The sequence below is a fragment of the Aquarana catesbeiana genome, linkage group LG11, assembly GCF_042186555.1.
Source record: "Aquarana catesbeiana isolate 2022-GZ linkage group LG11, ASM4218655v1, whole genome shotgun sequence".
NCBI classification, from domain to species: domain Eukaryota; kingdom Metazoa; phylum Chordata; class Amphibia; order Anura; family Ranidae; genus Aquarana; species Aquarana catesbeiana.
The window spans coordinates 252,736,199-252,756,708 of NC_133334.1; the positions used below are offsets into that span (position 1 = coordinate 252,736,199).

Sequence of the window (20,510 nt, forward strand, 5' to 3'; positions counted from 1 at the left end):
CGCATGTTTCTTCTACACCCAAGTGTGAATGGGGCCTAAAATACAATGTCAGATGTTTGGACAGGGGCACCATTTCAGTGCCTGCTATAGACACTATTTTGCATTGATAAGCCTCTGGCTGTCTGGCAGGATGTCCGAGTCACAAAACTGGATGAACAGAACTTGGCTGATGAATTCGTACATCTGGAACTGACCTGTGTGGATGTGTATATATATACTGATCTATACCTAAAATATAAAAGATTTTTGTAAAAAAAAAAAAACTATTCAAATGATGTAAATGTGTCAAACCAAAAATGATTCAGAATATAACTTCCTTTCCCAACCTTCTCCGGACTCTCACCATTATCTGCAGAACAATGACCCCATCGCCAGGCAACCGGCGCCAGGAGACACTGCAAACATAGACAGGGGAACAGAGCTGCACTGACCGGCCACAACACAGAAGGTGAGAAGGAGAAAAATCACCAATGTGTGACCCCCCCGTCCATCTATAAAGAGAGCACATCCCCTACGTGTGCCCCCCCCCCTATCTATAGAAAGACCACATCCCCTACGTGTGGCCCCCCCATCTATAGAAAAACCACATCCCCTACGTGTGCCCCCTCCCCCCCATCTATAGAAAGACCACATCCCCTACGTGTGGCCCCCCCATCTATAGAAAGACCACATCCCCTACGTGTGCCCCCTCCCCCCCATCTATAGAAAGACCACATCCCCTACGTGTGCCCCCTCCCCCCCATCTATAGAAAGACCACATCCCCTACGTGTGCCCCCCCCATCTATAGAAAGACCACATCCCCTATGTGTGCCCCCTCCCCCCCCATCTATAGAAAGACCACATACCCTATGTGTGCCCCCTCCCCCCATCTATAGAAAGACCACATCCCCTATGTGTGCCCCCTCCCCCCATCTATAGAAAGACCACATCCCCTACGTGTGGCCCCCCCATCTATAGAAAGACCACATCCCCTATGTGTGCCCCCTCCCCCCATCTATAGAAAGACCACATCCCCTACGTGTGCCCCCTCCCCCCCCATCTATAGAAAGACCACATCCCCTATGTGTGCCCCCTCCCCCCATCTATAGAAAGACCACATCCCCTACGTGTGCCCCCCCCATCTATAGAAAGACCACATCCCCTATGTGTGCCCCCTCCCCCCATCTATAGAAAGACCACATCCCCTATGTGTGCCCCCTCCCCCCATCTATAGAAAGACCACATCCCCTACGTGTGCCCCCCCCATCTATAGAAAGACCACATCCCCTATGTGTGCCCCCTCCCCCCATCTATAGAAAGACCACATCCCCTATGTGTGCCCCCTCCCCCCCATCTATAGAAAGACCACATCCCCTACGTGTGCCCCCCCCAATCTATACAGAGACCACATTCCCCATGTGCCCCCCATCTATACAGAGACCACATTCCCCATGTGCCACCCCCCATCTATACAGAGACCACATTCCCCATGTGCCACCCCCCATCTATACAGAGACCACATTCCCCATGTGCCCCCCCCCATCTATACAGAGACCACATTCCCCCCCCCATCTATACAGAGACCACATCCCCCCCCCCATCTATACAGATACCACATTCCCCATGGGGCCCCCCTGCCAAATCTATACAGAGATCACATCTTATAGGTGTGACCCCCCCCCATCATCTATAAAGAGACCACATCCCCTACGTGTGCCCCCCCATCTATACAGAGATTACATCTTCTATGTGTGATGACACCCCCCATCCCCCTGAATCTTTACAGAGTTCTCCTCTCCTACATGAGATCCCTCCATATATAATGCATCCGGAAAACATTCACAGTGCTTAACTTTTTATGTCACAGCCTTGTTCCAAAATTGATTCAATTCGTTATTTTCCTCAAATTTCTACAAACAATATCCCATAATGACAACGTAAAAGGAAGTTTGTTTAACCACTTCAGCCCCGGACCATTTGGCTGGCCAAAGACCAGAGCACTTTTTGCGATTCGTTACTGCATCGCTTTAACTTACAATTGCGCGATCGTGCGACGTGGCTCCCAAACAAAATTGACGTCCTTTTTTTCCCCACAAATAGAGCTTTCTTTTGATTGTATTTGATCACCTCTGCGTTTTTTGAAAAAAAAAAACGCATTATTTTTTACTTTTTGCTATAATAAATATCCCCAAAAAATATATAGAAAAAAATGTATTTTCCCCAGTTTAGGCCGATACGTATTCTACATATTTTTGGTAAAAAAAAAAAATCGCAATAAGCATTCATTGATTGGTTTGCGCAAAAGTTATAGCGTCTACAAAATAGGGGATAGTTTTATGGCATTTTTATTAATAATTTTTTTTTCACTAGTAATGGCGGCGATCAGTGATTTTTATCGTGACTGCGACATGGCGGACAGATCAGACACTTTTGGCGCTATTTTGCGACCATTCACATTTATACAGTGATCAGTGCGATTAAAAATGCATTGATGAGGGGGCGCTGCGGGGGCTAAGTGTGTCCTAGGGAGTGATTCTAACTGTAGGGGGGATGGGCTACGTGTGACACAACACTGATCACTGCTCATGATCACAGGGAGCTGTGATCAGTGTCATTAGGCAGAATGGGGAAATGCTTGTTTACATCAGCATTTCCCCGTTCTTCCTCTCCGTGAGACGATCGTGGGTATCCCCGCGGACATCAAGTCCGCGGGACCCGCGATCACACTCACGGAGCTTGTGGCAGGGTCGCGCACGTGCTGCTGGCGGCATGCACGCGACCACACGGCGGCAAATTTAAAGGGACGTACCATTTGCCTGTCCATGCCATTCTGTCAACGTAAATGTTCGTGCAGCGGTCGGCAAGCGGTTAAAATTTTTGCAAATTTGTGAAATTTACGAAAAAAATCCCATGTACATAAGTATTCACAGCTTTTGCTCAATACTTTGTTGAAGCACCTTTTGGCACCAATTGCAGCCTCAAGTCTTTTTGAGTATGGTGCTACAAGCTTGGCACACCTATTTTTGGGCAGTTTCTCCCGTTCTTCTTTGCAGGACCTCTCAAGCTCCTTCAGGATGGATGGGGAGCGTCGGTGCACAGCCATTTTCAGATCTCTCCAGAGATGTTCAATCGGGTTCAAGGCTGGGCCACTCAAGGACATTCACAGAGTTGTCCTGTAGCCACTCCTTTGTTATGTTGGCTGTGTGCTTAGGGTCCTTGTCCTGTTGGAAGATGAACCTTCGCCCCAGTCTGAGGTCCAGAGCGCTCTGAAACAGGTTTTCATCAATGATGTCTCTGTACATTGTTGCACTCATCTTTCCCTCGATCCTGACTAGTCTCCCAGTTCCTGCTGTTGAAAAACATCCCCAGAGCATGATGCTGCCACCACCATGCTTCACTGTAGGGATGGTATTGGCCAGGTGATGAGCAATGCATGGTTTCCTCCAGACATGACGCTTGCCATTCAGGCCAAAGAGTTTAATCTTTGTTTCATTAGACCAGAGAATTTGTTTCTCATGGTCTGAGAGTCCTTCAGGTGCCTTTTGGCAAACTCTAGGTGGGCTGTCATGTGCCTTTTACTGAGGCTTCCGTCTGGCCACTCTACCATACAGACCTGATTGGTGGAGTGCTGCAGAGATGGTTGTTCTTCTTCTGTAAGGTTCTCCTCTCTCGACAGAGAAATGCTGGAGCTCTGTCAGAGTGACCATTGGGTTCTTGGTCACCTCCCTAAGGCCCTTTCCCCCTGATCATTCAGTTTGGCCGGGTAGCCCCCTCTAGGAAGAGTCCTGGTGGTTCCAAACTTCTTCTTACGGATGATGAAGGCCACTGTGCTCATTGGGACCTTCAATGCTGCAGAAATTTTTCTGTACACTTCCCAAGATCTGTGTCTTGATACAATCCTGTCTCGGAGGTCTACAGACAATTCCTTGGACTTCATGGCTTGGTTTGTGCTCTGACATGCACTGTTAACTGTATGACCTTTTATAGAAAGGTGTGTGCCTTTCCAAATCATGTCCAATAAACTGAATTTACCACAGGTGGACTCCAATCAAGTTTTAGAGTTATCTCAAGGATGATCAGTGGAAACAGGATGTACCTGAGCTCAATTTTGAGTGTCGTGGCAAAGGCTGTGAATACCCATGTACATGGGATTTTTGCATTTTAAAAAAATTTGCAAATATTTCAAACAAACTTCTTTCATGTTGTCATTATGGGGTATTTGTAGAATTTTGAGGAAAATAAAGAATTTTATCTATTTTGGAATAAGGCTGTAACATAACAAAATGTGGAAAAAGTAAAGCAACGTGAATACTTTCCGGATATGCTCTATACAGACATCACCTCCCCTACATGTGACCCCCCTCCCCCCATCTATACAGAGTTCTCATCTCATCCCCTACATGTGACTGCTGTCTATATATAGCAGCAGTTGTTGGGCAGGAGACAGGACAGCCTTTTAGCTCTATAACAGGGAGAGAATACTTGGGAATAACAGTACACGTAGTGATTCCTAATTGTTAGAAGTGGCCCCTCCTGACTTTTTACGCCCCCGATTTGTATCCTGAAAGGTTTTCTGCTGCTGATCATCATTGTACATCATCTTCTACTTTATGGAGGGGTACTGATATGGTGCCTGGGCATCTGAGCTGGCATAATGTGAATGGTTTCCTTTCCAGGTGTTCTTCATCACACCATGGCACTTGTGGAGAATCAGTACAGGCGCTGCTCGGCCACACGCCCAGAGTCACCGACGTACAAGCTGGCAGGAGTGAAGCACTCACTGTACCACCCGATGCTGCCCACTCTTCGCAGGATGGAAATGGACAGCGTGGGACACAAGCTGAGCGAGGAGCACAGCCGGAGCAGCACACCCTGTATGCCAGGTGAGACACCCACATGACCCCCTGTCCTCACTGCATAAGTTTGAGAAGCTTCTGAGATCATAGACAATTCATTGACAGGTGCATGTGACCTGCAGTCGACCTCCTTCTGATCTGCGGCTGACAAACTTCTGACCTGCAGTTGACCTCCTGACCTGTGGTTGGCTTCTTTCTGATCTGAGTTTCTTTTGACCTGCAGTTGACTTATGACTCCTGGAGTGGACCTCCTTCTGACTTGCAGATGACCTCCAGTTGACTTCCTTCTGACCTGCGATTGACCTCCTGACCTTCTTCAAAGGGTGTTGTGCAACCCTATAGACGTGTACGAAATGCAAAAACCATTTGAAACCAACATGAAGCTTGCCCACCCAGGACCTGAATAATTTCCACTGTTATATTTGCATTTTACATCACCATGACTGAAAACACTGCACAAATCTTTTGTATTCCCAATAATCCAGCAGTGGTGACGGAGCCTCTAGTAATGGCAGTGGTAGGTGTGCCATTATCTCCCCACCAGAGCTCCTGAGAGCCATTTTTATCTTAGTGGGCTTTCAGGTTTATTGGTTGCTATGAGTAATAGACCCATTGTCCAGCCTTGTTTTGACTATAACTTTCTCTTTTAGAAAACTTCCGTAATGCCAGATTCGTAACATTTGAGCAACCTGAGCCACGCCTGCCGTCTCTGGTAAGTGCATATTTTATTTATTACAGGTACTTGTATAGCACCATAAATTTATACAGCGCTTCACATACTGTTGTGCTCATAAGTTTACATACCCTGACAGAATTTATGATTTCTTGGCCATTTTTCAGAGAATATGAATGCTAACACAAAACATTTTTCACTCATGGTTAGTGTTTGCCTGAAGCCATTTATTATCAATCAACTGTGTTTACTCTTTTTAATCATAATGAGAACAGAAATTACCCAAATGACTCTGCTCAAAAGTTTACATACCCTGGTGATTTTGGCCTGATAACACAATTAAGGGTAACCATCCTCACCTGTGATCTGTTTGCTTGTAATTAGTGTGTCTGTATAAAAGGTCAATGAGTTTCTGGACACCTGACAGACCCTTGCATCTTTCATCCAGTGCTGTACTGACATTTCTGGATTCTGAGTCATGGGAAAAGCAAAAGAATTGTCAAAGGATCTGCGGGAAAAGGTAGTTGAACTATATAAAATAGGAAAGGGATATAAAAAGATATCCAAGGAATTGAGAATGCCAATCAGCAGTGTTCAAACTCTAATCAAGAAGTGTAAAATGATGGGTTCTGTTGAAACCAAACCACGGTCAGGTAGACCAACTAAAATTTCAGCCACAACTGCCAGAAAAATTGTTCGGGATGCAAAGAAAAACCCACAAATAACTTCAGGTGAAATACAGGACTCTCTGAAAATATGTGGTGTGGCTGTTTCAAGATGCACAATAAGGAGGCATTTGAAGAAAGATGGGCTGCATGGTCGAGTCGCCAGAAGAAAGCCATTACTACGCAAATGCCATAAAATATCCCGCTTACAATACGCCAAACAGCACAGAGACAAGCCTCAAACCTTCTGGCACAAAGTAATTTGAAGTGATGAGACCAAAATTGAGCTTTTTGGCCACAACCATAAACGCTACATTTTGAGAGGCGTCAACAAGACCTATGATGAAAGGTACACCATTCCTACTGTGAAACACGGAGGTGGATCGCTGATGTTTTTGAGATGTGTGAGCTACAAAGGCACAGGAAATTCTGTCAAAATTGATGGAAGATGAATGCAGTATGTTATCAAAAAATACTGGAGGAACATTTGCATTCATCAGCCAGGAAGCTGCGCATGAGATGTACTTGGACATTCCAACATGACAATGATCCAAAATACAAGGCCAAGTCGACCTGCTGTCTGCTACAGCAGAATAAAGTGAAGATTCTGGAGTGGCCATCTCAGTCTCCTGACCTCAATATCATTGAGCCACTCTGGGGAGATCTCAAACGTGCAGTTCATGCAAGACAGCCCAATAATTTACAGGAACTGGAGGCTTTTTGCCAAGAGGAATGGACAGCTTTACCATCTGAGAAGATAAAGAGCCTCATCCACAAATACCACAAAAGACTTCAAGCTGTCATTGATAGTAAAGGGGGCAATACATGGTATTAAGAACTGGGTTTTGTAAACTTTTGATCAGGGTCATTTGGGTAGTTTGTGTTGTCATTATGATTTAAAAAGAGTAAACACAGTTGATTGATAATAAATGGCTTCAACCAAGCACCAACCGTGAGTGAAAGAAAAGTTTTTGTGTTATCATTCATATTCTCTGAAAAATGGCCGAGAAATCATAAATTCTGCTGGGGTATGTAAACTTATGAGCACAACTGTATATATTGTACATTCATATCAGTCCCTGCCCTCAAGGAGCTTACAATCTAAGGTCCATAACTCACATTCTAGGGCCAATATAGACAGGAGCCTACTATCCTACCAGCATGTCTTTGGAGTGTGGGAGGAAACTGGAGTAGCTGGAGGAAACCCACACAGGCACAGGGAGAAAATGCAAACTCCAGGCAGGTAGTGTCGTGGTTGGGATTTGAACTGGCGATCCTGGAGCTGCTAGGTGGAAGTGCTGACCACATTGATTGCATTTCATTTAAAAAAACATGCACCTGGGAATTGGAGGGTGGATGATGCCGGGTGTGTGCTATTGAGGTCAGCTGGTCAACTCCTTCCTGTGTCATGACCTAAAGTCTGATCAGGAAGAAGACATTACTATTGAAAACGTCTGGAAATGTGGATTTAGACAAGAAAAGTAAGCGACTGTAGCTTTAATGGAAAGCTTTGATATTTTTGCAAAAAAAGTACTTGAATGCTATATTGGTGCATAGGGGAGCTGGAATTTAGAAAGAAAAAAAAATGTGTACAAAGGTGAACTTACCCTTTAACCACTAAGCCACCGCCCACCGTCATATGACGGCGGGACGAGGCTTCTGTTGTTCTGGGAGGACGTCATATGACGTCCTCGCCCTCCCGAGCCACTAGGGGGCGCGCGCGCACCGGCTGCGTCGCTCGGGACCCGGTGCGCGTGCCCGGCGGCCGCGATGTCCGCCGGGCACCTGCGGTTGCCGGGTAACAGAGCAGGAGCGTGGATCTGTGCATGTAAACACAGATCCACGTCCTGTCAGAGAGGAGAGGAGACCGATGGCGTGTCCCTTGTACATAGGGACACTGATCGGTCACCTCCCCCAGTCAGTCCCCTCCCCCCACAGTTAGAATCACCTCCTTAGGTCATACATTAACCCCTCGAGCGCCCCCTAGTGTTAACCCCTTCCCTGCCAGTCACATTTACACAGTAATCAATGCAATTTTATAGCATTGATCGCTGTATAAATGTGAATGGTCCCAAAAATGTGTCAAAAGTGTCCGATGTGTCCGCCGTATTATCGCAGTCACAATAAAAATCGCAGATCGCCGCCATTACTAGTAAAAAATAAATAAATAATAAAAATGCTATAAATCTATCCCCTATTTTGTAGACGCTATAACATTTGCGCAAACCAATCAATATACGCTTATCGCAATTTTTTTTTACCAAAAATATGTAGAAGAATACATAATGGCCTAAACTGAGGAAAACATTTGTTAAAAAAAAATTAAAAATTGGATATTTATTATAGCAAAAAGTAAAAAATATTGTGTTTTTTCAAAATTGTCCCTCTTCTTTTGTTTATAGCGCAAAAAGTAAAAACCGCAGAGGTGATCAAATACCACCAAAAGAAAGCTCTATTTGTGGGGAAAAAATGATAAAAATTTCATTAGGCTGCAGTGTAACATGACCGCGCAATTGTCATTCAAAGTGCGACAGCGCTGAAAACTGAAAAATGAAAAATGGCTTGGGCAGGAAGGGGGTGAAAGTGCCCTGTATTGAGGTGGTTAAGTGATAGAGACAGAATATCAACCAAAAATCCAGAAAAAACACAACTATATAAATATATATTTATAAATTGAGTTACACAGTTACATAGTAGGTGAGGTTGAAAAAAGACACAAGTCCAACCTATGTGTGTGATTATATGTCAGTATTACATTGTATATCTCTGTTGTGGGGTCACCAGTATGGTCTTTGTAAATTGACATCATATCCCCTCTCAAGCGTCTCTTCTCCAGAGAATAAGTTCAGTGCTCGCAACCTTTCTTCATAACTAATGTCCTCCAGACCCTTTATTAGCTTTGTTGCCCTTCTTTGTACTCGCTCCATTTCCAGTACATCCTTCCTGAGGACTGGTGCCCAGAACTGGACAGCATACTCCAGGTGCAGCCGGACCAGAGTCTTGTATAGTGGGAGAATTAATGCTTTATCCCTGGAGTTGATCCCTTTTTTAATGCATGCCAATATTCTGTTTGCTTTGTTAGCAGCAGCTTGGCATTGCATGCCATTGCTGAGCCTATCATCTACTAGGACCCCCAGGTCCTTTTCCATCCTAGATTCCCCCAGAGGTTCTCCCCCAGTGTATAGATTGCACTCATATTTTTGCTACCCAAATGCATTATTTTACATTTTTCTACATTAACCCGGTTCCCGCCGACCGTACGCAGATATGCGTACTCGGCTTTCCGGGGTTATACCAGGATGATGCCCGCAGCTGCAGGCATCATCCCGGTACCGTTGTTTCCAGCGGGCGATCGGCTACCCGTGTATAACAACCGATTCGGCTAAAAGCCGCTCGGTTGTTATACCGGAGGAGCGGGAGGGGACATCCCCCCCCTCCCGCCACTGTTACCGGGCCTCCCGTGCGATCGGGAGGCCCGGTGTCCAATCGGGAATCTTCGGCGGCTGGGGGCGGGCTGGAACGAAGCTGTGAGCGGCTTCGTTCCAGCCTTCTTGTTGTAAACGCGGAAGCGACGTCATGACGTCACTTCCCGTTTACTCGGCTGCCAATGGCGCCGAATTTAAAAAAGTACACAGTATTCAGAATCGCCGTTTTCGGCGATCTGAATACTTTGAAGTGTAAAGGAGGGATGGGGGGTCTTTTAGACCCCCCATCCCTCCATAAAGAGTACCTGTCACCACCTATTACTGTCATAAGGGATGTTTACATTCCTTGTGACAGCAATAAAAGTAAAAAAAAAAAAAAAAATTTTTTTAAACACAATTTTAAAGTAAAAAAATAAATAAATAAATAAAAAAATTTTTTTAAAGTGCCCCTGTCCCCGCGAGCTCGTGCAGCGAAGAAAACGCATACGGAAGTCGCGCCCGCATATGTAAACAGTGTTCAAACCACACATGTGAGGTATCGCCGCGATCGTCAGAGCGAGAGCAATAATTCTAGTCCTAGACCTCCTCTGTAGCTCAAACCTGGTAACCGTAAAAAAATTTTAAAGCGTCGCCTATGGAAATTCATAGGTACCGTAGTTTGTCGCCATTCCACGAGTGCGTGCAATTATAAAGGGTGACATGTTTGGTATCTATTTACTCGGCGTAACATCATCTTTCACATTATACTAAAAAATTTGGGTAACTTTACTGTTTGGATTTTTTAAAATTCATGAAAGTGTCACTTTTCCAAAAATTTGCGTTTAAAACACCGCTGCACAAATACCGTGTGATAAAAAATATTGCAACAATCGCCATTTTATTCTCTGCTAAAAAATATATATATAATGTTTGGGAACTCCAAGTAATTTTCTAGCAAAAAATACGGATTTTAACTTGTAAACACCAAATTTCAAAAATAGGCTTAGTCATGAAAGGGTTAAACCTCATTTGTCATGTAGTTGCCCACCCCATTAATTTGTTCAGATCTTCTTGCAAGGTTTCCACATCCTGCGGAGAAGTTATTGCCCTGTTTAGCTTAGTATCGTCCGCAAATACAGAGATTGAGCTGTTTACCCCATCCTCCAGGTCGTTTACGAACAAATTAAATAGGATTGGTCCCAGTACAGAACCCTGTGGGACCCCACTACCCGCCCCTGACCATTCCAAGTATTGCCCATTTATCACCACCCTCTGAACTTGCCCTTGTTGCCAGTTTTAAATTCATGTACTCTCCTTATCGTCCATGCCAATGGACCTTACTTTGTACAGTAAATGTTTATGGGGAACTGTGTCAAATGCTTTTGCAAGATAAAGATACACCACGTCTACAGGCCTTTCTTTATCTAGATGGCAACTCACCTCCTCATTAAAGGTTAATAGATTGGTTTGGCAAGAACGATTCTTCATGAATCCATGCTGATTACTGCTAATGATACCGTTCTCATTACTAAAATCCAAGAGCTTGCATACTATTGATGTTAGGCTAACTAGTCTATAATTCCCAGAGATGTATTGGTGCTACATTGGCTTTTCTCCAATATGCTGGTACCATTCCAGTCAGTAGACTGTCAGTAAAAATTAGGAACAATAGTCTGGGAATTACTTGACTGAGTTATCCAAGTACCCTCGATTGCAAGCCATCCGGTCCCGGTGATTTATTAATGTTAAGTTTCCCAAGTCTAATTCTGTCCTCTGTTAGCCATGAGGGTGATCCTGTGTTGTGTCACGAGGATGAACACTACAGTTTTGGTTACTGAAGCCCCCCCGATTCCCTTGTGAAGACTGAGGAGAAGAATAAATTCAAGACCTTCGCCATCTCCCCATCCTCTGTAACCAGATGTCCTTCCTCATTCTTTATGGGGCCAATATGGTCTGTTCTCCCTTTTATACTGTTTACATACTCAAAGAATTTCTTGGGATTTTTTTGCTCTCCTCCGCTATTTGTCTTTCATGTTCTATCTCAGCCGCCCTAATGGCACTCTTACATTTCTTGTTGCATTCTTTATAAAGTTTGAATGCTGATGATGATCCCTCAGCCTTGTATTTTTTGAAGGCCTTCTCTTTTTTGTTTTTATATGCATTTTTACATTGGCGTTAAGCCATCCAAGACTTTTGTTCGCTCTTTTAAATTAATTACCCAATAGGATGCACTGGCTAATGCCCTTATTTAATATGCTCTTAAAGTGAACCCATCTCTCCTCCATGTTCTTTATTCCTAAGATTTTATCCCAATTTCTTCTAGCAAGGTTCGTAGTTTAGGGTGTTGGCTCTTTTGAAATTCCCTTGTCTTTGTATTTCCCTTATGTTTCCTGTTTGTATGATTTATACTGAAGCCAGTTGACCTGTGATCGCTGTTTGCTAAATTTCCCCGTATTTCCACATTCATGATCAGGTCTGTATTGTTGGTAATCAGTAGATCTAGTAACGCTTTATTTCTAGTTGGTGCGACTACCATGTGACCCATGAAATTGTCCTTCAAGATATTTAGGAACTGGCGAGCCTTAGACGAATACGTGGTTCCCTCCGCCCAGTCTATGTCTGGATAATTAAAATCCCCCATTATGATAACACTTCCCATCGTTGCTGCTAATCCAAATTGTGATAGGAGGTCCGCCTCCCCCTCCTCCCTCAGGTTAGGGGGCCTATAGCATACTCCCAGTATTATTTTCCCCTCAGCTTTATCCCTTTGGAGCTCTACCCATAAGGATTCCACATCTTCCCTAGCTCCCTTAGTGATGTAATCTCTCACATTCACTTGTACATTATTATTGATATACAGGCATACCCCTCCCCCTTTTTTTACCTTCTCTATCCCTGTGATAAAGGGTATACCCTTGAATGGTTGCCAGCCAAACATGAGAGCCGTTGAACCAAGTCTCTGAAATTCCCACAAAATCCAAATTCTCCTCGTACAACAGTATCTCTAGTTCACCCATCCTGTCCGGCCAGGCTCCTGGCATTGGTGAACATGTCACATAGTTTAGACTGGTTGCATATTATCCTTATTAGGTGTTCTGAGATTGCTAGGACTTGTTACTATACTTACCTTGGGTTTATGTGCTTTAGTCAACCTACCACTTATGCCCCCAATACTACCCTCTGGACTATGTTCAGCACTGAGTAGCTCTACCTCTAGACCCCCCTCCAGTTTAAAAACCCCTCTAACGTTTTGTCCATCTTTACTCCCAGCAGATCTGCACCCTCCTCGTTTAGGTGCAGTCCGTCCCTTCTATAGTACCAGTGACCGACTGAGAAGTCTGCCCAGTCCTCCAGGAACCCAAACAGCTCCTTACTACACCAGCTCCTCAGCCACTTGTTTACTTCCTGAATACTTCCCTAATCTCCCTCTGCCTTTCTGATGTGGCTCGATGTACCGGTAGTATTCCTGAGAATACTAAATTGGAGGTGCTTTTGCTCAATTTAGCAACCAAGTTGCAGTTCAGTGAGTAGAATGAGTATTTGATCCCCAAGCAAAACATGACTTGGTACTTGGTGGAGAAACCCTTGTTGGCAAGCACAGAGGTAAGATGTTTTTGTAGTTGGTTACCACGTTTGCACACATCTCAGGAGGGATTTTGGTTGACTCTTCTTGTCGCTTGGCAACTCCAAGTTTCAGCTCCCTCCATAAATTTTCGTCTGGAGACTAGCTAGGCCACTCCATGACCTTAATGTGCTTCTTCTTGTGCTACTCCTTTTGTTGTCTTTGCGGTATATTTTGGGTCATTGTCATGCTGGAAGACCCATCTTCAGTGTTCTGGCTGAAGGTAGAAGGTTCTCATCCAAGATTTTACAATACGTGGCCCCATAATGAATTGAGTTAATGCCAAAGAGCTCAATTTTGATCTCATCTGGCTACAGCACTTTCTCCCAATCCTTCCGTGAATCATTTAGATCATAGGTTCATTGGCAAACTTCAGAGGGGCCTGTACATGTGCCTCATTTGAGGAGTGGGACCTTGCGGGCGCCGCAGGATTTTAATCCATGGTGGTGTATTGTTACCAATGCGTGACTGTGGTGCCTTGACATCATATACAGTACAAGCTCCTCCCATGTAGTTCTGGGCTGATCCTTCACTCTTCTCATGATCATCCTTACACTGAAATCTTCTATGGCGCTCTAGACCAAGGATGATTGATGGTTATTTTGTATTTATTCCATTTGCAAATAATCGCTCCAACTGTTGTCTCCTTCTCACCAAGCTTCTTGCTGATTGTCTTGTAGCCCATTCCAGCCTTGTGCAGGTCTACAATCTTGTCCATGACGTCCTTTGACAACTCTTAGGTCTTGTCCTTGATGGTAAGGTTCAGGCTCTGTTCATACCTAGGCGTTTTCCTGCCCTAAAAACACCAAACAAGACAAAACCCATTCATTTCAATGGCCCCTGTTCACATCTGAGTGTTCTGTCGCCTAAAGCAAAACGCCCAAAAAAGTATTTGAGCTTCTTTTTTGACAGATTACAGGCGTTTTAATTCTTTTACATTGGTGACCTTTTGAACTTCAAAACGCCTGTACAAAAACGCTTGAAAAACGCCTGTAACGCCTAGATGTGAACAGAGCTTTAAACGGAAGAAAGAGATTCTGTGGACAGGTGTCTTTTATTCACATAACGAGTTGTCATTAGGAGCACCTTCTTAAATTATCTGTGGGAGCCAGAATTATTGTTGGTTGGTAGGAGATCAAATACTTATTTTACTCACTGAACTGCAACTCCGTTTATATCGTGTTTTTTTCAGAATTTTTGGTTGATATTCTGTCTCTATCGTTTAAAATGCAACTATACTAACAATTATAGACCCTTCATTTCTTTGTAAGTGGAAAAACTTACAAAATTTGCAGGGGATCAAATAATTATTTTCCCAACTGTATATTTGTGTCAGAACTATTATCTCCTGGATGGCCATCCTGTAATAGTATTCTTCTATTTCAGCAAGTCACAGACACAGGAAGGGAGGTTTCCAGACGATACAGATCGGGATCCATGGGGCACATCGAGATTCCTGGGGTGACCCCAGAGGACAGGCTGAGCCTGACCCAGGCTGCCGCAGATTGGTCCCGATGCGTTTCGTCATGTGGCGAGTTTCAGCTGAGAGACCTAAGGAGACACGGTGAGTGACCAGCACATGGAATGACCCTCTATACACACAGTGAGGGGAGGGGAGTGGGGACAGCAGAAAAAAGAGAACGGAGAGGAGAACAGAGAAGAGGAAGGGAAAGAGAGAGAAGATGGGGAACAGGAGGGAGAAAAGAAAGGGGGAAGGGAAATGGATGGGGAGAGGAAGACAAGCAGGGGGAAAGGAGAGAACAGAACAGGGGAAGGATAAGTGAGAAGAAAGGGCAGAGGACAGGCGAAAGAGAGGAAAATGGGGGGGTGGCAAGTGGGGGAAGGGGTTGAGGCAGGGAGAGGGAAAAGGGAAGAGGAGGAACAGGAGGAGGAAGGAAGAGGGAAGGAGCGAGTATGAAAAGGAAAGGGATGAGACGCAAGGAACAGGAGGGGAAAGAGAGAGGAGAGAAGGAATGGAAGAAGGGAGAGCAAGAACAGGAGGGGGAGGGGGAAAGGATAGGGATGAGAGGGTTGAGGAGAAAAAGGAAAGCGGTATGAGGAACAGGAAGAGCTGAAAGAGAAGGGACGGCACAAGAAAAGGGAGGGGGAAGGGAAGAAAAAGGAGGAATGGGAGGGGGAAAGAGTGGAGAAGGCACAGAAGGTCTGAGGCAGAGGGAAGGTAGGGGGTAGGACAGGAGGAATGGGGAAGGAGAGGGAGTGAGTAAAGGAGGATGGGAATGGGAGAAGAATGGGGGAAAGTAGAATGTGTGGAGGAACGTGGGGGGGGGGTAGAAATAGAGAAGGAAAGGGCAAGAGAGAATGGAGAAGGGGAGGTAGGCAGGGGAGGAGGAATAGGAGAGGGAAAGTAAGGGAGAAATGGAAATGGATGAGGCGAGGAAAAATTTGGGTAGGAGGGGCAGAAGGGAGAGGTAAAGAGAAATAGGTGGTGGATGACAAGTTGAAAAGGAAGAGGGGAGGAGGAATGAAGGAAGGGCATGGAAAAGTAATGCGGGGGGGGCTTTTTAATGTAATTTGTGTATAGCCCTGATGAAAAGAATATAATAAAACCCTTAAACATGTTGGCTTTGATTACATAATCTAATAAATCATATTTTATTTGAGTATTTGTTCATCTATTTCTATAGAAGGCTCCTGTGCACAGACCCCATTCCTGCACACAGGCCCCACCACAGCACCCTGACATAACCCCTGCACACTGACATCCCTCCTCTGCACAGACAATACCCCTGCACTTAGGCTTCACCTCTGGGCACAAACCTTACAACTGCGCACTGACCTCATTCCTGGGCACAGATGCCACCCTTGCACATTGACCTCATTCATGGACACCAAGCTCACTCCTGCACACTGACCTCACCATTGCACATGGACTCCACCCCTAAACACTAACCTCATTTCTGCACACAGACTCCAACTCGGCACACTTGAGACCACCCCTGCCCACAGGCCTCACCTCTGAGCATAGACCATACAACTGTTAACAGACCTCACTCCTATGCACTGACCCCCCCCCCGTGCACACATACTCCTCTCCCACACCAATACTTCTATTCACATCCAGGTTTCACTGCCTAGTATTTCTTGTCTGTCTCCACCATCACACTGTCTGCACTGGGCAGCAGAGATTATACTCCATCACTAACCTTCTTTATCATATGTAGTCCTCGGGTACAGTGGATACGCCGTGCGACACCTGAATCCCACCGTGACCCGTTCCTGGAAGGTAAGACGATTAAGTAGCTTGACATGTGTCATTCAGTCTATTGAATTCTTTCTACAGCTAGAGAATGTGGACCTGTCTTCTAGCCAACACAACTCATTTTATTTACAACTCTAATGCCGCGTACACTCGACCGGACTTTCCGGCAGAAAAGGTCCGACGGAATCATTCCATCTAACAGTCCAATCGTGTGTGGGCTTCATCTGACTTTTTCTTTCTAAAATTCTGACAGACCTAGAAATAGAACATGTTTCAAATCTTTCCGATGAAATTGGTTCCTATCGGGAAAACCGCTCGTCTGTATGCTATTCTGACGGACCAAAAACGACGCAAGGGCAGCTATTGGCTACTGAACTTCCTTTTTTTAGTCCCGTTGTACGTCATCGCGTTCTAAACGATCGGACTTTGGTGTGATTGTGTGTAGGAAAGTCTGTTTCAGGTTAACTCCGTCGCAAAGACCGTCAGAGTCTATTCTGATGGAAAGTTTGGTCATGTGTACGCGGCATAAGCTACACCTGCAGTACTGATCACTGCTCAACCTACCAGTCACCTCTCCTGGACAGTTTCTTCCTCCTTTTGGGGATTCTATTGGTAAAATCTCTGCGCTCCCAGGTCTTCACACCTGTTGCACCCAGCACAGTGATCTCCCATTTGTGATGGGTATTGTAATCTTCCTGTTTGTGCTAGATATGGTTGTCTCTCTGCATGTGATGTGTGCAGTGATCTCCTTGTTGGTGTTCTCTCCTATGTACAATGGTCTACCCACCTTAGATGTATATAGTGTTCTCCCATCTGTGCCGTGTATGGTGATCTCTCCATTTGTGATGAGTATGCTGATCTACCCACCTTAGATATATACAGTGATTTCCTCATTTTTCCCTGCAGTACTGCCTTCACCAAACACCATCCCTGGACTCGACAGGACAGATGCCTCTGCCCGCTGACACGCTGTAAGTCCCCATTTTTTGGGCTTCATTTACATATTCTACTCCATGTGTGTCCCCACTTTTTTCAGTACTGTGGACAATGTCACTGCTATATTGTGCAATAAACCCTCTAAAGGTTAAGTACAGCAAAAAGCATTTTTAGTTTTTGATGGTATGGGGAAAAATTGGAATTACTTTCAGGTTTTATTGCTATCTTATCTGGGGATCTTTTAGATCTTTTAGAGAGATTTACTCTCACTTCCTGCTCAGTTGTCATTGAACAGGAAGTGTGAGAAAAATCTGAAACAGGAACACAGATAACAATACAAATCTGACTGATTGTCTAGTCTTCTGTCACTACCTATCCAGTGATACCAATGTCACTATGACAGGAAGTGAGGGAAATCCCTCGCATGGAGCCCCAAATAGCAATAAAACCTGATGAGGTCTAGTGCTTCCATGCTCCATTTAAAAGTAAAACAAAAGAACTTTAATATTCTTATTTCCCCGTGTACTAAAATAACATCTAGGATTGTGTTCACACAGCCCGTCCCTCCTGAGCCCCGAATATCAGCAGTAACATTAGGATGATATTCAGTCACCCTGCTTGTCCTGTGTACAGTACTACAGAAAATGTCAGCACCATATGAATCTTTAACAAGACACAGGAGATTCCACAGCTGCTAACAATCATTAATGTGCATGCTTTTCTTCCAGAAACACTTTTCGTACATTTGGATCTTCATACAGGTAAGTTCAACTTACAACATCCTCCCCTGAGATCCCTGACCATTACCTCAGACTCAGAGTCCCTGAGAGTCCTTAGTTACCACAACCTGAGAGTCCAAACTAGGCCTCAAAGCCCCAATTATGGCCTGAGAGATCCAACCATGATCTAAGAGTCTGGACCATGGCCCGAGAGCCCCAGCTAGGGCCTGAGAGTCTCAACTATGACTCAAGAGCCACAATCGTGGCCTGAGCGATCCAACCATAATTAAAGAGTCATGACCATGGCCTGAGAGTCTCTGCCATGACCCAAGATCCCTGATCATGGCCTGAGACTCCAGGCTATGAAACAAGAGCCCTGACCGTGACCCAAAAGCTTTGTTCATGACTTCAGAACCCTAACTATAACCAAAACCCAAGAAATTAGCCAAAGGACCATCAAGTATGACCTGAGAGCCACAGAGCAGCAACTCTGACCTAAGAGTCTGACCATGACCCAAGATCCCCAACTATGCTCTTGAAAGCCCCAACCATGGCCTGAGAGATTCGAACCGAGAGTCTTGTACATAACTCAGGAATCCTGAGCATGGCCTGAAAGTCCCAACCACGACTCGAGAGACCCTATATATTACCCGATCGCCCTGACCATAGCCCGAGAGCCCCTATTATGACAAAGAGCTCTACCTATGACCAGGGAGCTCCTCAGTATGACCAGAGAGCCCTAACTATGATCTGAGAGCCCTAACTATGATCCAAGAGTCCTAACTATGACCCAAGAGCTCAGACCATATTTCAAGAGTCTATAGCCCGAGAACCTTGACTATGACTCAAAAGCTTAGATCATGACCCCAGAGCCCCTACTTATGACTCAAGAACCCTATCTATAACCCATGAACCGTGTACCAGGAGGTCATCAATTTTGACCCAGAAGCCCATACTATGACTGGAGAGCCTCAACCTCCACCTGAAAGCCCTGACCCTCACCTGAGAGCACCAACTACGACTCAATAGACCCGACCATGGCCTAAGAGGTTTGACCCGAGAGTCCCCAAAAGAGTCATGGCCTAAGGGTCCCAACCGGGACCTGAGAGCTGGAATATTGGCCCGAGATCCCCAACCATGGTCGTAGAGCCCTGACCATGCCCCTAATTTTACACAAGAACTCTATGACCAGAGAGCCACTTATTATGACTAGAGCCTCAACAATGATCCAAGAAGCCTTACCTTCGACCCAAGAGCTTGGACCATGACTTTAGGCGTCTCAAGTATAACCCAAGAACCCCGACTATGACCCAAAAGCTCTGAGAATTACCCTAAAACTCCCATCCATGAACGGAGAACCTTATTTATAATCCAAGAACCCTATTACCTGATAGTCCAACCATGACCCGACAGCCCCTACCAGAACCTGAGTGCAACAACTTTGACTTAAGAGCCTGACCATGCCTAAGGTCCCCAACTACCACCTGAAAGCTCTTACTATGACCTGAGACCTTATTCGCAGTGACCACACAGACATCAGTGATTGATCAGAAAAAAACATAGTGTCACTGGTAATCCCCGAATATACATAGAATCAGCAGCAAGACAAACATTGAGACACATTTTACTGGACCAATCACAGCAGACACTTTGCTAACATATCGGATGTTAGATCTGCAAAACAGGACAATGTTGCTCATATAACTTCCCTTCCCTGAAAATACAATAGTGCCAATCTGATATGGTAATTCATTTCTTGAAACCGTAGTGACATATAAGGCTCTGTAGACATTACATCTGGCAAATATTTCATATCCTGTTGTGCTCTGCTTCCTACCAGCTGGAACACTTACCTGCGACCCTGGCACTAAGTGAAGAGACGAGATGATGCCATTTCAGCGAACAGAGGAAGGGTTGGGGGGACATTGCACTATGAATAAAATACATTAAGAAAACTTTCATGATGTTCAATCATTCTGCACAATATTCCTACCTTTACACAGTGATAGTAGTACTACTTGGTCCGAGGACAGTATGCATAGACCCAGCGCTCTATTCTTCGATAACCAGTGGTACTACCTGGACCCAGGGCTGTATTCTTTGATAACTAGAGTGGTGCAAGCTGGACCCAGGGCTGTATTCATCAATAACCAATGTTGTACCACCTAGACTCTGGGCTGTATTCATTAATAACCAAAGTGGTACCACCCAAATCTAGGCCTATATTCACCAATAACCAATCTGGTACCACCTGGACCCAGGGCTGTATTTACCAATAACCAGTATTGTGCCACCTGGTTCCCAGGCTTTATTAAAACCAGCACTAGCTTGGTACCACTTGCTTCCAGGGCTGTATTCACCAATAACCAATGTACTACCACCTAGACCCAGGGCTGTATTCATCCATAACCAGAGTGGTACCAACTGCTTCCGGG

The 20,510-nt window shown here is 45.0% G+C and overlaps 1 protein-coding gene across 1 annotated transcript; it reads left to right on the plus strand.

The window, feature by feature from the left end:
* Positions 1–298: 298 nt before the first annotated feature.
* SPMIP8 (sperm microtubule inner protein 8) lies at positions 299–20,030 on the plus strand. Its single transcript, XM_073605614.1, has 8 exons — positions 299–448; positions 4,657–4,863; positions 5,487–5,548; positions 14,587–14,764; positions 16,383–16,444; positions 17,327–17,391; positions 18,085–18,117; positions 19,916–20,030. Exons 2-8 carry the CDS (start codon positions 4,674–4,676, stop codon positions 19,944–19,946), a joined length of 621 nt encoding a protein of 206 aa, XP_073461715.1. The 5' UTR covers positions 299–448; positions 4,657–4,673; the 3' UTR covers positions 19,947–20,030.
* Positions 20,031–20,510: the final 480 nt, after the last annotated feature.

Bases quoted from the DNA above. Each gene is read 5' to 3' on its own strand.
- SPMIP8 (XM_073605614.1), top strand. From the start codon at position 4,674: ATGGCACTTGTGGAGAATCAGTACAGGCGCTGCTCGGCCACACGCCCA. The intron at 5,549-14,586 runs GTAAGTGCATAT...CTTCTATTTCAG, and splicing joins AGCCACGCCTGCCGTCTCTG to CAAGTCACAGACACAGGAAG. The intron at 14,765-16,382 runs GTGAGTGACCAG...TATCATATGTAG, and splicing joins GAGAGACCTAAGGAGACACG to TCCTCGGGTACAGTGGATAC.